Source organism: Cetorhinus maximus, chromosome 25, assembly GCF_964194155.1.
Source record: "Cetorhinus maximus chromosome 25, sCetMax3.hap1.1, whole genome shotgun sequence".
In the NCBI taxonomy this organism is placed as follows: domain Eukaryota; kingdom Metazoa; phylum Chordata; class Chondrichthyes; order Lamniformes; family Cetorhinidae; genus Cetorhinus; species Cetorhinus maximus.
Window position 1 is genome coordinate 14,778,128 of NC_135903.1, and position 14,511 is coordinate 14,792,638.

The following is a 14,511-nucleotide window of genomic DNA, read 5'->3' on the forward strand; positions in this document are numbered from 1 at the left end:
AAGACAGAGATGAGGAGAAACTTATCCTCTCAAAGGGTCGTGAACCCTGGAACCCTCTTCCCCAAAAGACGGTGGAAGCAGTGTCTTTGAATATTTTTAAGGCACAGGTAGATAGGTTCTTTATAAGCAAGGGAGTAAAAGATTATAGGGGGTAGGTGGGAATTTGGGGTTGTGATTATAATCAGATCGGCCATCATCTTATTAAATGGTGGACAGACTTGAGGGGCCAAGTGGCCTACTGTGCTCCCAGTTTGTACGCTCGTATGTAAAGGTGAACTTGAATGTTCCTGTGGCCATGTCAATTCTTATTATTTTGGTATCCGATTTGCTACAAAACTCACCTAGGCAACCAGTTTTGATGGTCCTCTCACCTCCAAAACAGACTTGGAGTAGAAGGAAGAAACCAATTAAGAAAAGGATTTTAAGATTATTTCACAGAATCACAGAATTGAGGGAAAATGCTAAATTAGACAAATGAAGTTATTAGACAGAAAAAATTATTTGAATTATACAGGCAAAACAGAATGTAAGTTTAAAAGGTAGACAGGGTAAACACATTTAGATTTTCAAAAATGCTGACTTAAAACTATATTAAGCGTTTGTGCTAGCAATCCAGGGCAGTTATTATCATAACAAAGCCATTCCAGGCATTGGATTATATTGCTGAAGTATCAGTACATAAGCTATTGAACAAACTCGAGTGTGGTGAGACTCAGGTCCCAAATTCTGTTCACAGTCTATGTCCCAAGGGGCCATAACATATTAAGGAAGATTAAAATTTACCGCACAATAGCGATTCCTAAAATTGGAGCCACCATTTTCCAACATATTCCAGAGGTTAGCTCGAGAAACATGGGGGATGATTTCCTCTGGATCTCGCCATTCGCTTGAAAGTAGTCAAATCCGTACAAAAGTTTACGGAGCTTTAAGTGCAAATTATGTTCAGCGCAAATCGACTTCCCACGATCTTTTGTGCTAATTGTGCTGGAAACTGGATCTGTCCACAAAAACGGACACACCCCCAGACTGCATTCAACACTTGAGAGTTTCCACTAATTGTGCTTGTTTGTGGTCCTTTGAGAAGGCTCCTTAAATTAAGCTGCTAACTTTAGGTGCAAGGATACAACAAGCATGTTTTTAAGCTTTAGCTCTTCTTATAATTTACTAAGAAACTGTCTATTGTACACCAATGTAATTATTAAGAGGTACTATATTGTTTAATGCCATTTTCAGTTATTTAAAATTGGATGAAGCATATTTATTTATTTGTGATAAACCCTTTAGCTGTACTAATGAAATTGTCCCAGGTTACCACTCAAATGGAATATTTTTAAGGCAAAAAATTGATTATAAAATTGCATTCTAAAATACCATCCGATTGTGTTGGTTCATGGAAAATTTTATAACTGTCGAGATGCTAATGAGTTTGAGTGGAAACTTGAGCAAAAAACACTTCTGAAAACTCTCTCAATGTGTGTCTGGATCACCGATTGAGAACAATGCAGAAATTCGTGGCCAAGATATTTCACCATTGCTTTGCAAACCAGGAAATTAAACACAAATCACAGCTCTCAGCCACAGATATCACAAGGCTCAGGTCTGGAGACTTAACGCTTAAAAACTTAACTATAAAGGTTTAAAAATATATAAATGGGCCCGGATGTAATTGCATGAATGGTAGAAAGCCATTGTTGGACCTGATATCAAAGAGTATCAAAAGAAATACTTGTGCTCCACGGCACCCTCTCCTGGTAAACACTTCACATTTCATCAACATTTGACAACTCGTTTCCTTTCAGTGGTAGGATCTGTTGAAACAGACTGTATTTGAGCATTTTAGATGCAAACTATTCATTTGTGAAGTGACTAATTACGCTTTTGCATCCCTCTCCTTTTAAAAAAAAGTAATTGAAAAATTCCATCCCGTTTATAAGGCTGAATTGGATATCAGAACAAGCCTTCACAATTTAAGTTTTCAATTTATACTGAATGCCATCCCACATCTGTCAGAAATCTGATCAAAACCAGCCAAGGCAAATGCATTCAACTGGCTAGATGATATTCTGATGGAAGTTCATCAGCCTGAAATGTTAAATCTGGTTCTCTCTCCATAGATGCTGCCTGACCTGTTGAGTAATTCCAGCATTTTCCATTTGGATTCCATTTTGGCCAGAATTAGCACAGTGGGATTTTGATAATACAGAACAATTTTAATCCAATGACTAACTGAAATGTAATTAATTAGTAACTAAATCCACTAACCAGTCAGTGAAGCTACTTTGCCAGACAGTAACCTGAACAAACTTGCCCCAACTACTTTGCAGGCATGAGGTTTGATGTCATTGCATGACTCATCTTGCTATCTATAAGAACTGGAGTAAACCACTCAGACATCAGGTCTGTTCTGCTACTCAATTCAATCATGGCTGATTGACATCTTTATCTCCATTTACCCGCCTTGGTTCCATAGCTCTTAAGGTAGTAGGTTGAACTGTGTTATCATCTGAAAACATGTCACATTCCACATGTATGCTGACGACACTGGAGCCACATCGCCAACTCTCTCAACCTACCTCAGGTTTGTTACGTTACTAATCTGTCATCCAGTACTGGAAGAACATAGATTTCCTTTAATTAAATATTGTGAAGAATGAAGGCATTGCCTTTGGTCCCCACCACTAACTCCATTCCCTAGCCACTGACTCCATCTTCCTCTCTGATCAGAGTCTGAGGCTAAACCAAACTGTTGCAAGCATGAAGTCATATTTGGCCTTGAGCTGAACTTTTTTCCCCCACAGTTTCTCCATCACTGAGGACTTAAACTACCACCACCATTGCATCAACCATCTCCACTCCTGCCTCAGCTCATCTGCTGATGAAATCCTCATCCATGCCTTTGTTACCTCGATTCTCGACTATTCTAACGTTTGCCTAGCCAGCTTTACATCTTGCAACATCTGTAAACCTCAGTGCATCCAAAATTCTGCTTCCCATATCCTATGTTGCATCATGACATGGTCACTCATCAACCTTGCACTTGCTCATCTACATTGGTTCCTGGTCTGGCAACAATTTTTTAAAAATTTATTCAAGAGATGTAAGCATCATTGTCAAGGCCAGCATTTATTGTCCATCTCTAATTGCCCTCAAGAAGATGATGCTGAGTCGCCTGCAATCCATTTGGTGCGCGCTGTTATGGAATTAAAAATTCCCTTTCTTTTTTCAAATCCCTCCGCAGCTTCATCCCTTCCCTATTTTTGTAACCTTCTTCAGGCCTATAGCCTTGGAGATCTCTGTACTGCTCCAACTCTAGCCTCTTGCACATCCAATTTTTATCACTCCATCACTGGTCGTGACTTCAGCTACCTTGACCCTAAGCTCTAGAATTCCATCCCAAACCTCATCATCTCTTTCCTTCCTTTAAAACATTCTTTAAAATCTACTGCTTTGACCAGGTTTTTGGTCACCTGCCCTAATATCCACTTACAGCTGTTTTAGTTCTGAAGAAGTCATATGGACTCGAAACGTTAACTCTGTCTTTCTCTCCACAGATGCTGTCAGACCTGAGTTTTTCCAGCAATTTTTGTTTTTGTTCCTAATATCCACTTATTTTCTTTGGAAACACTCCTGTGAAGTACGTCATGTTTTACTACATTAAAGACCTTCTATATGTGCAGGTGGTTGTTGCATTAGGGAACATTTCCTAAATATATCTTAATTAAAAGACATGGTATTTAGCTGAATGAGCTCCTCAGGTCTTAAGCCCAACCACTTTCAGCTGCTTCAACAATACATTTCCTTCCGTCATAAGGTCAGAAGTGGGGATGTTCACTGATAATTGCACAATGTTCAGTTCCATTCGCAGTTCCTCAGATAATGATGCAGTCCATGCTCGTTTACAGTAAAATCTGGACAACATTCAGGCTAGGGCTGGTAAGTGGCAAGTAACTTTGTGTCTCACAAGTGCCAGTCAAACGCTATCTCCAACAAGAGAGAAACTGCTGCCCCTTGATATTCAAAGGCATTTAACTGTTACTGAATGACCACACTTTTGGAGAGATAGGGAATGATAAGACCATGGTGGGATTTGACAATGAAGGATAGGAATTTTAAAAGCAAGGTGTTGCTTAACCGGTGGGTGGTGGGGGGGGGGGGGGGGGGGGGGGGGGGGTGCGGAGGGAGAGCCAATATAGGTCAGTGCACACAGGAATGATGAGTGAATGGGATTTGGTGGCGAGTTAAGACACGGACAACAGAGTTTTGCACAACATCAGGCTTACGGAAGGTAAAATGTGGGGAACAGGTCAGGAGTGTGTTAGAATAGTCTAGTCTGGAGCTTTTCAAAAGCGGAGGCAGGGTGGACTCGAGTGATGTTATGGAGGTGCAAACAGGTGGTCTTAATGAGGATGTAAATATGTGGGTGAAACCTCACCCTGACGTCAAATATGACACTGCATGTGAATAGCGTATGCACAGGTAGTTGTCAGGGATGGAGTCGGAGGCAAGGGAGTGGAATCTGTGGCAGGAGCCAAAGACAATGACTTTAGTCTTTCTAACTGGGGGAAATTTCTGTTCATGCAGGACTGGATGTCAGACCAGTAGCCTGTCAATTTATTGACCCTTGGAGGGAATGAGACAGATGGTGCTGAGTGTCATCACCATGCATGAGCAATCTGGCATTGTGTTTTGGATGATGTTGCGAGGTGTAGCATGTAGATAAGAAATAGGAGGAGCCAAAAATACATCCGTGGGGGGAATACCAGAGTTCCCTGTACAGGAATGGGAAGAGGAGCCATTGATGTTCATAGCAGAGGGTACCTTGCTTATTGTATGACGTACAGTTAGAAGCTGACTAATAGCCATACCTGGTAGAAGAAGACATCCTTCCTGTCAGTGCCCTCAGTGGCAAATTCTTCAACAATCCCTTCAGGGCTGATACCATGTTCTGCACAAAGCTGTTTCCAGAACTCAAATCCAACTGTGAAAACACATGAAGATCACAATGAGAGCAGCCCTTAAAGTTACATCTTGATATTTAGATGAAATTTGATTTTTTTTTTGTTACAGTAAATAAAGCTCCAATTCTGTCCCAATGTTATTTTGTACTTTACAGAAGTGACATTTGCCGCAAGGAATTTTTAAATCACAAAATAATTTGAAGTTTTAATATGAGGGAATTTTCTTTTCTTTCCATGAATCACATTCTTCATGCAGACATTATTGCTGTCTAGACTTGTCAAGCACTCTCATTAATAGGAGTGGTGGTGATGACTAAACCCCACTCCACCCCTTCCCTTTGCAAAACCACTTTCAATTTCAGCACTGTCCTCATTAGACAGTTTAGGTGTTGGGCTAGCTAGAACGGTTGGGGAAAAACCTTTCCCATTACAATTCAGTGATTTGGTTTCCAAAGAGACTTGCCACATGCTGAAGGTCACAAGTTTTGGAAAAGGTTCCATTGTTATTAAAATTAATTTGCAGAGGAAGCAAGGTTAAATCCGTATTTAATATTTTCATTCTCATGTTTAAATCCTTTCAGGGCCTTACCCTTCCCCATCTCAGTAACCTCCTCCAGCCCTGCAATCCTTCCCCAGATTCCCTATTCCTACGTCTCGCGAGCACTGTGCATCGCACTGTCTTCATCCACCAACAGTGGCTGTGCTTTCAATCCCATGTTCTGGAATTGATTCCTTAAGCCCCTCCACCTCCCTACAAATCTTCCCAAAATCTCACTTCTTACACCAAGCTTTTTGTCACCCCTCCTATTTTTCTTTGGCTGGGTATCCACGGTTTTGATTACACACCTGCAATGTGCTAAGGGACTTTATTCTATGTTCTGTATCAATGCATTTTCAAAATATTCAGAATTACAGAAAGTAGAGCATTACTCGCTCATTCTAATTCAGAATTTTGAGAGTACAAAGCAGGGACTCTTTTTTTTCTCTCTTGAAAAGGCTGAAAGGTGATCTCATCGAAATTCTTAAAATGATGAAAGTGGATAGAGAGAGAATGTTTATTTGTGGGGAAGAGCATAACTTCAGGTCAATATAAGATAGTCACCAAGAAATCCATAGGGAATTCAGAAGAAACTTCTTTACCCAAATAGTGGTGAGAATGTGGAACTTGTTACCACGGGGAGTGGTTGAAGCAAACAGTCAAGAGCCATTACAACACAGGAGGCCATTCAGTCCATTGAGTCTATGCCAGCTCTCTGAAAAGCAATCCAATCAGTCCTATTCCCTCCCACCCTCTATCATCGTGGTCCTTTGAAGTTTATTTCACTCGGGTGGCCATCCAATTTCCTTTTGAAATCACTAGGCTCCACTCCAGCCACCCTTGCTGGCAGGGAATTACAGTTCATCGCCTCTCGCTGCATAAAAAATTTCTTCCTCACATCCACCCTTCTCTTGTCTTAAATCCGTGTCCCTTGGTCCTTGTTACCATTAACTAATGGGAACAGCTTTCTTTTATCTACTTTATCTTAACTGGCCATAATCCTGTACACCTCTATCAAATGCCCCTTTAATCTCTTTTTCCCCAAGAAGAAACCCAGCTTTTCCAACTTAACCTTGTAGCTAAAATCCCCATTCCTGGAAATGTCGTGTTAAATCTTCTCTGCATTCTCTTAAGGAATTTCACATCCTTCCTAAAGTGTGACCACCAGATGAGGACACAATACTCCAGCTGTGGCCTAACTAGAGCTTTATGCAGGTCTAGCATAACTTCCCTGTTTCTATACTCCATGCCTTTATTTATGAAGCACAAGTTACAATATTGAGAGAGCAGTTAGCAAAGCATATGTCCTGCCACCTTCAAAGATCTATGGACATGACCCCACCCCCCAATTCTCACTGTCCCTGCACACTTTTTAGAACTGTGCCATTTAGTCTACATTGCCGCTCAATATCCTTTTTGGCAAAGTGCATCACCTCACACTTCTCTGTATTAAATTTCATCTGCCACTTGTCTGCCCATTCTGCAAGATCATCTATGTCCTTTTGTAGTCGATTCGTATCCTCCTCACTGTCAGCCACACCTCCAATTTTGCTACATCAGCAAATTTTGAATTTTTACTCTGTATTCCAATATCCAAATTATTTACTGTAGATCACAGCATACAAGTCGATCCAGCGTATAATAGGATCCCATTTTCTTGGTGCCAGAATGCATGTTTAGGCCTATACTCACATTAGGAGTTGGCACACAGGATCAAGTAGGCCAAGATGATGTGTGGGAATTTAAGACACGCCGACACAGAGCATACTGCACACGGAGGTCAACAAACAGAAATGGGTCCTCCTGCAAAAAGAATTAAGGGCATAGCTGGTTTCAAGCTAAAAATTATAACATTTGCTAACTCATCCAATAAATGTGCTGCAGCGAGGGAATTTGGTGGTAGTAAAAAAACTGGTGTGAGAATGGAAGAAGTAGCTGCCCTAAAGATGCCCAAGAGGCCATGAGAACAGGGACCAACCACTGGCCTGATCGTGAGAAGCATGTCTTGGAATGGGTCCTCAAAAATCATCGGAATGGTTACATTGTCACCAGAAATGCAATACGCACTTAAGTGGGCCAAATCAAACCCCGAAGCCAGCAAAAATTTCAGAGTAACAGCTAATTGGCGTTAACTGCTTTATAGAACAAAAACATCTAGAGTTGCAGTAGATCAAGATCGTTCAGAGACTACCAAGAAATCTCGATGCCAAAACGACCAGTTTCCACTGATTTATCACCAGACTGTGGCAAAAACAGTCTGATGTACCCACTATGTCACATCGGCAACACAAATCTCAATATGCCTAGCAACTGAACTGCAGAGTGGAAATGTTCGAAAACAGTTCTAGTGAAAACTACAGGACATATGATAAGACTCACTGTGGTACTGGCCTGATGGAACAAAATTAAAGCCCACTGTAAAACAACACCGAAAATCGAGTTCCCTGGAGAAATTTTTGTGCATGTCCATGACGAGGTGGATGGATGAGGATGGAGTGAATTTGTGGATCAATAATTTGTGGAATAAGTGACCCAGTGGCCTACACAAATAATGCAGCTTATTAGTGTGGGACATGTTTAGATCCCATGTAACTGATAACATCAAGAGGGGTCTGCAAAGAAATAACACCCATGTTGCTGTTATGTCAGAAGGTCTAACGCTCACAGTTCAACCTTTTGATGTGAGCCTCAACAAACCATTCAAGGATCATTTTCAGGCTGAATGGAATTGGTGAATGGTTGATGGAGAAAAAAATGATCACACAGTGGACATATGTGTGCTTGATGTTTTGTGTGGCTTCATCGTCAAATAGTAGGATGCTATTAATGCACAAACTGTCATCAGATTGTTCAAAAAATGTAGAATATCCAATTCAATGGATGGAGTGGAGGGTGATTTGTTGTGGAGGGATAATTCTGAAGCCAAAAGTGCCATATCTGATCCAGGGTGGGATCCGAACGATGATGCTATGGCCAAAGTGACTCAGGATGAATTCGATGAACTCTTTGCTTCGGCTGCCGAAGGCAATTAATTTGACGGCTGCCGGTGTTTTCGTTACATTTCAAAATAATGACCACATACTCTAACACAGAGGGTTCACATTTTATACTCGGGTGTATAAGTCGATCCCCATTTTTGGAAGGATTTTTTGAAGCTTCAATGGTCAACTTACATGCCGTGATCATACATATATAAAAATCACTGGCCCCAGCGCTGTCGACCAGCACCAATCTGAAAAACAACCATTTACCATGACTTGCTGCTTTCTGCCCCAAGCCAATGTTTTTTTATCCAAGTTGACACGCCTATTTCACAAGCCTCAATTTTGGTAATCAGCCTTTTATATGCTACTTTGTCAAAGGCTTTCTAAAATCCATACAGACAACATCCATTGCTTTCCATTCATCAGCCTTCTCTGTTACTTGATCAAAAATTTCAATTAGATTAGTGAAGCGCAATCTTTTTTTTAACAAATCCGTGCTGGCTTTCCGTAATTAACTCAAATCTCTCCCAAGTGCCTGTTGATTATTTTCCTTGATTATTCTAAACTGATGAGCCTGTAGTTGCTAGGACTGTCCTTCCACCCTTTCTTGAATAAGGTGTCACATTAGCCACCCTCCCTGTATCTAGGAACAATTGAAAGATTACAAAGCAATCCCTTCCACTATCTCCACCCCCACTTCCTTTAGCAACCTGGGATGTAAATCATCAGACGAGGTGACTTATGCACTCATTCACTTAAGGTGCAAAATAAACGGTAAATTGGCAGGATAGAGACTCATGGAGTTGGAGGTTATATATTAGTATCGATAGAAGATTAGTTAACAGATAGAAAGCAGAAAGTGGGCATAAACAGGGCACTTTCAAGTTGGCAGGCTGAGTGCTGCAAAGATCAGTGCTGGGGCTTCAGCTATTTGCTATCTACATTAATGACTTAAATGAAGAGACAGAGAGTAATGTATCAAAGTTTGCTGATGATACCACGCCAGGTGGGAAGGTAAGCTGCGGTGAGGACACAGAGAGGCTGCATAGAGATACAGGCAGGTTAGCTGAGTGGACAACATGATGGCAGATGGAGTATGATATGGGGATGTGTGGGGTTATTCACTTTAGTCGCAAGTTTAAAAAAGCAGAATATTTTACAAGTTTCACACCTTCTAAAAACGTTAATGTTCAAAGAGACTTGGGTGTGCTTGTACAAGGAACGCAGAAAGTTAGCATGCAGGTGCAGCAATTAGGAAGGCAAATTGCATGTTGGTATTTATTCCAAAAGGGATTTGAGTACAAAAATGAAGAAGTCTTGCTACAATTGTCCAGGGCTTTGGTGATCCCACACCTAACATACTGGGTGCAATTTTGGTCTCCATATTTAAAGGAAGATATGCTTGCCCTGGAGGCAGTACAGCAAAGGTTCACTAGAATGGCTCCTGGGATGAGTGTGTTGTCCTAATGGAAAGGCTGAATGGATTGGGCTTATACTCTCTGGAGTTTAGAAGAGTATTTCAATGCGATCACCTGCCATTCAAGATTATGAAAGGGCTTGACAGGGTAGATAGAGATCCCCTGGCTGGCGTATCTAAAACAAGGGAACACATTTCCAGGATAAAGGGCAACTCATTTAGGACTGAGATGATGAGAAATTTCTTTACTCTAAGGGTCATCATCTTTGGACTTGTTTACTCCAGAGGGTTGTGGATGCACTATCACTGAATGTATTTAAGACTGAGATAGATTTTTGGGCTCTCAGGGAATCAAGTGGTATGGGAAGAAAGCAGGAAAGTGGAATTGAAGCCCCAAATCAACCATGATCATATTACATGGCAGAGCAGACTCAACAGGCCATATGGTCTTCTCCTGTTGCCTTTTCTTGTGTTCAGATCTGGCATCCTGTTTGACCAAGAGTCACAACATGAACATAGCCATTACAAAAGGGTGGCTAAAAGCAAAATACTGCAGATGCTGGAAATCTGAAATAAAAACAGAAAATGTCAGAAAAACTTAGGAGGTCTGGTAACATCCGTGGAGAGAGAAACTGAAGAAGAGTCATACGGACTTGAAACGTTAACTCTGAGCTAAAGAGAAGTAGAAATATGATGGATTTTATACTGTTAAAGAGAGGGTGGAACAGGAGGAATGAGGTAGAAGGTCAGAGATAGGTGACAGCTCAGGAGAGATTGACAAAGATGTCATTGACACAAGACAAAGGGAGTGTTAATGGTATTGAGTTCTTTACTCCAGAAGGTGCTGAGACAAAGTAAGATAGCTGAACAAGGGTCAGCACTCATGAAAGCAAAACATAAAAACAAGTGATAGGTGGCCCTGTGGGGGGGGGGGAGGATGGATTTGGGGAAAAGGATAAAAAAAATGAACAAGTCATTAAATATAAAAATGCTCTCAGGTATTTGTCACCTCGACTCGTTTACTGCAATGACCCTCACTCCCTCTCCCCTACATCCAAGACTGCAGAGTCTTGTACATCATGTTCTGGCTGTGCCTTAAACTGGCTAAATCTTCTGCCTCTTCACCTCCTTCACCAGACTGATTCCTGGGATGGCGGGTCTGACATATGAGGAGAGATTGAGTCAGTTAGGATTATATTCGCTGGAGTTCAGAAGAATGAGGGGGGATCTCACAGAAACCTACAAAATTCTGACAGGACTAGACAGGGTAGATGCAGGGAGGATATTCCGGAAGGTGGGGGAACCAGGAGTCACAGTCTGAAGATACAGGGTAGACCATTTAGGACTGAGATGAGGAGTAATTTCTTCACCCAGAGAGCAGTGAGCCTGTGGAATTCGCTACCACAGAAAGTAGTTGAGGCCAAAACATTGTATGTTTTCAAGAAGGAATTAGATATAGCTCTTGGGGCAAAAGGGATCAAAGGATATGGGGAGAAAGCAGGAGCAGGCTACTGAGTTGGATGGGCAGCCATGACCATAATGAATGGCTGAGCAGGCTTGAGGGGCCGAATGGTCTACTCCTGCTCCTATTTTCTATGTTCGCTTCATTTCAGATTCTTATCTAAACCCAATAACTTTGACCAACCTTCTGGTCACTATTATCTCCTCCGTTTGCTTTAAAGCTGTGAAGCACAAAGTCAGAGTTTCTATCCTAAATAGCAAAGTGTTGGAACTCAGTAGGTCTGGTAGTGTTGGTGTAGAGAGGAAGAGTTAACGTTTGAAACAGATTATAACTCTTCTTCGTAACTCTAATCTAAATCCGCTTTACACACACAGGCTGCTGTCGAGGTTTGGAAGCGATTTGCCTCGAATCGAGAGTTTGTACCAAGTCCAGGAGAGCTGGTGCACCGAAGGTAGTCACAATGTCAGAGTGCAGTTGCTGGAGACTCTGCCGGGCTGCGGCGAGACGCCACTTCACACTGGGCCCTTCCCCACAGCAACAACAGTTCGGCCCACAGGCAGTGGGGCCGATGCGCGGTACCAAATTACCTCCTGAGGTGACGGCCAGATCGGAACACCGCAGCGGCCTCTCGGCCACATCTCCAGGCCAGAGTGTCCGGTCAGGCCTAGGCCCGCACCACCTCCAGGTACAATGGGACAGGAAGACGGCATGAATGGCCCTGTAACCAACTGGCTCACTCATCAACCCCCAGGCGACAATGCGCCCTCCTCGTACCAGCCGCTGTCTTACTTTGGTTGCCGCACTGGCCGAGCTGCAACGTTATAATTTCCCGAGGCATCGCCGCCGCTCCTCCCGCCAACGCCACCGAAGGATACGTACAACCCGCCGCCCGGCTAGCGCATGCGCACAACCCGAGCGACCGGCTAGCGCATGCGCACAACCCGAGCGACCGGAGTCGGATAATCGGGAATTGTGCAGTTGAAAACAATTGTGCAGTTGATCCAGTCGCGTTAATCCGAATCAACTCAGATTCATTTCGAATATAGGGCGGGTGCTCTGGGACATCGCAGAAAGTGAAGCCGCTACGCATGTGCATTTACAACTCAATCTATGTTTACGGACGTGACGAAACGATTCATCCGTATTTACGTTGTTGATTAATATTCATGTTTTCTGATTAATATTCATGTATGCTTATTAATATTCAGTATCCAGGCAGCCCGTCACCAAGATGGATGCAAGGACAGTGACAGGAGGGCCTGTCGGCTGCCAACGGACTCCGGGTCCAGACCCAGAGCCGGACCCCAATCATCATCTCCGGCAGCAGCAGCTACTCCGCGTCCTGGGACACTATGAGCCGGTGCTGACTTACTGGCAGAGCGTGTTGGTGTGGGAGAGGCCGCTGCACAGCCTGCTCCTGTACCTGAGTGCCAACGCCGGCTTCTGGTAAGCGGGAGCCCGGGGTGGGTGGTAGCCGACGTGAGATGGCACAGCCGGGCTGGGCCCCAAGAGCTGGAGCGGCCCGCTTAACGGGGATGGATCTGCTGGCACTCGCTCTGGACCTGTATTGTTGATTGGGTCTCTCCCGCAATCGGTCCCCGTACCCCGTTCCCCGGGAATACAGTGGCCAGCATGTTAGGCATATTAAAAAGAGAAAATGCTGGAAATGCTCAGGTCAGGCAGCATTTATAGAGAGAAAGAGAGTTAACATTTCAGGTCAATAGTATTTTCTGTTCTTTATTTCAGATTTTCAGCACCTGCAGTAGTTTGCTTTTGTATTACTGCAGGCAGTATTCTAACTGTGGCCTAACCAGTGTTTTGTACGTTTCCAACATAAAACCCCCTGCCCTTGTAATGTGTGCCTTCGCTAGTAAAAGAAAGTATCTGGTATGGCTTCTTAACTAGTTTATCCACCTGACCTGATCTCTGGGCATGCATTCCAAGGTTCGTCTGTTCCTCTACACTCACTTATTGTGGGGAGATGTTTGGCATAGTGGTAATGTTCCTGGATTAGTGCTCCAGAACCCCAGCCTAATATCCTAAGGACATGGGTTCAAATCCAACCACAGCAGCTAATGGAATTTAAATTAAACTGAATCTACACTCACTTATTGTGTATTCCCTTGTTTTGTCCTTCCCAAATACATTATTTCACACTTCTGGATTGCATTCCATTTGCCACTTTTCTGCCCACCAGACCTGTCCATTGATATTTCTCTGCAGTCTACAGCTTTTTTTCCCCACAATGAACTATTTGTTTCATCTGTAAACTACTCCATTATGCCTCCTACGTTTAAGTCTTAGATAATTGCAGCAGTTCAAGAAGGCAGCTCACTGCCACCTTCTCAAGGGCACTTAGGGATGGACAATAAAAATGCTGGCCTAGCTGACATCCACGAAAATGAAAGTGAAAGAATAAAAAAAAATGATGTACACCACAAAAAGTATTCGGAACTATGAGGAGAATAGTGATAGGCTTCAAGAGAATATAGATAGGGTATGGGCAGATATGTGGCAGATGATTAATGCAGTGAGTGTGCAGTGATACATTTTGGTAAAAATAATGAAATGTAATATAAGCTAAAAGGTACAATTCTAAAGGCATAGAGACCTGGGTCATTGAAGGTAGCATGGTAGTTTGGGATAGTGGTTAAAAAGACAACAGGATCCTGGCATTATAAATAGAGGCATTGGCTGAGGAAAGGTCATTGACCTGAAGCACTAAATCAATTTCTCTGTCCATGGGTGGTGTTTTCCCAAATTTTCTGCTTTCATTTCTACGCCGATTTTACTTACACCACATGGACTGGAACGGTTCAAGAAGGCAGCTCACCACCACCTCCGCAACTAAGGATGGGCAATAAATGCTGGTCCAGCCAGCGAAGCCCACATCCAGTGAATGAATTAAAAAAAAAAAATTTTTTTTGCTCATCCATCACCCCAACCTTCACTGAGCTTCACTGTCCATCCAAAATATCTCCATTTTAAGATTCTCGCCTTCAAATTTATCCATGACCTTACCCTACCTATCTCCGAAATCAATTTCAACCCTATCATCCCTTGTAAACACTCAGTTCGTCTACTTTGTCTTTCTACCTTTTCTCTAACTTTAAAAAATCCTCAAAATCTCTTTGATCCTTTGACCACTGCTC

At 42.7% G+C, this 14,511-nt stretch overlaps 2 protein-coding genes across 2 annotated transcripts in view; one reads left to right on the forward strand and one right to left on the reverse strand.

Moving 5' to 3' along the window:
* Nucleotides 1–12,291, reverse strand: part of tubg1 (tubulin, gamma 1) — a 61,053-nt gene extending 48,762 nt beyond the window's left edge. Inside the window, exons 1-2 of the mRNA XM_078529131.1 lie at nt 12,149–12,291; nt 4,866–4,978 (exon numbers count right to left, since the gene is read on the reverse strand). Coding sequence (XP_078385257.1) covers nt 4,866–4,978; nt 12,149–12,197 — 162 coding nt within the window. The 5' untranslated portion in view covers nt 12,198–12,291. The remainder of the gene's footprint in view (nt 1–4,865; nt 4,979–12,148) is intronic.
* Nucleotides 12,292–12,345: 54 nt separating this feature from the next.
* retreg3 (reticulophagy regulator family member 3) overlaps nt 12,346–14,511 on the forward strand; it is a 55,217-nt gene continuing 53,051 nt past the window's right edge. Inside the window, exons 1-2 of the mRNA XM_078529538.1 lie at nt 12,346–12,432; nt 12,568–12,805. Of these exons, the coding sequence (XP_078385664.1) occupies nt 12,591–12,805 (215 nt within the window). The 5' untranslated portion in view covers nt 12,346–12,432; nt 12,568–12,590. The remainder of the gene's footprint in view (nt 12,433–12,567; nt 12,806–14,511) is intronic.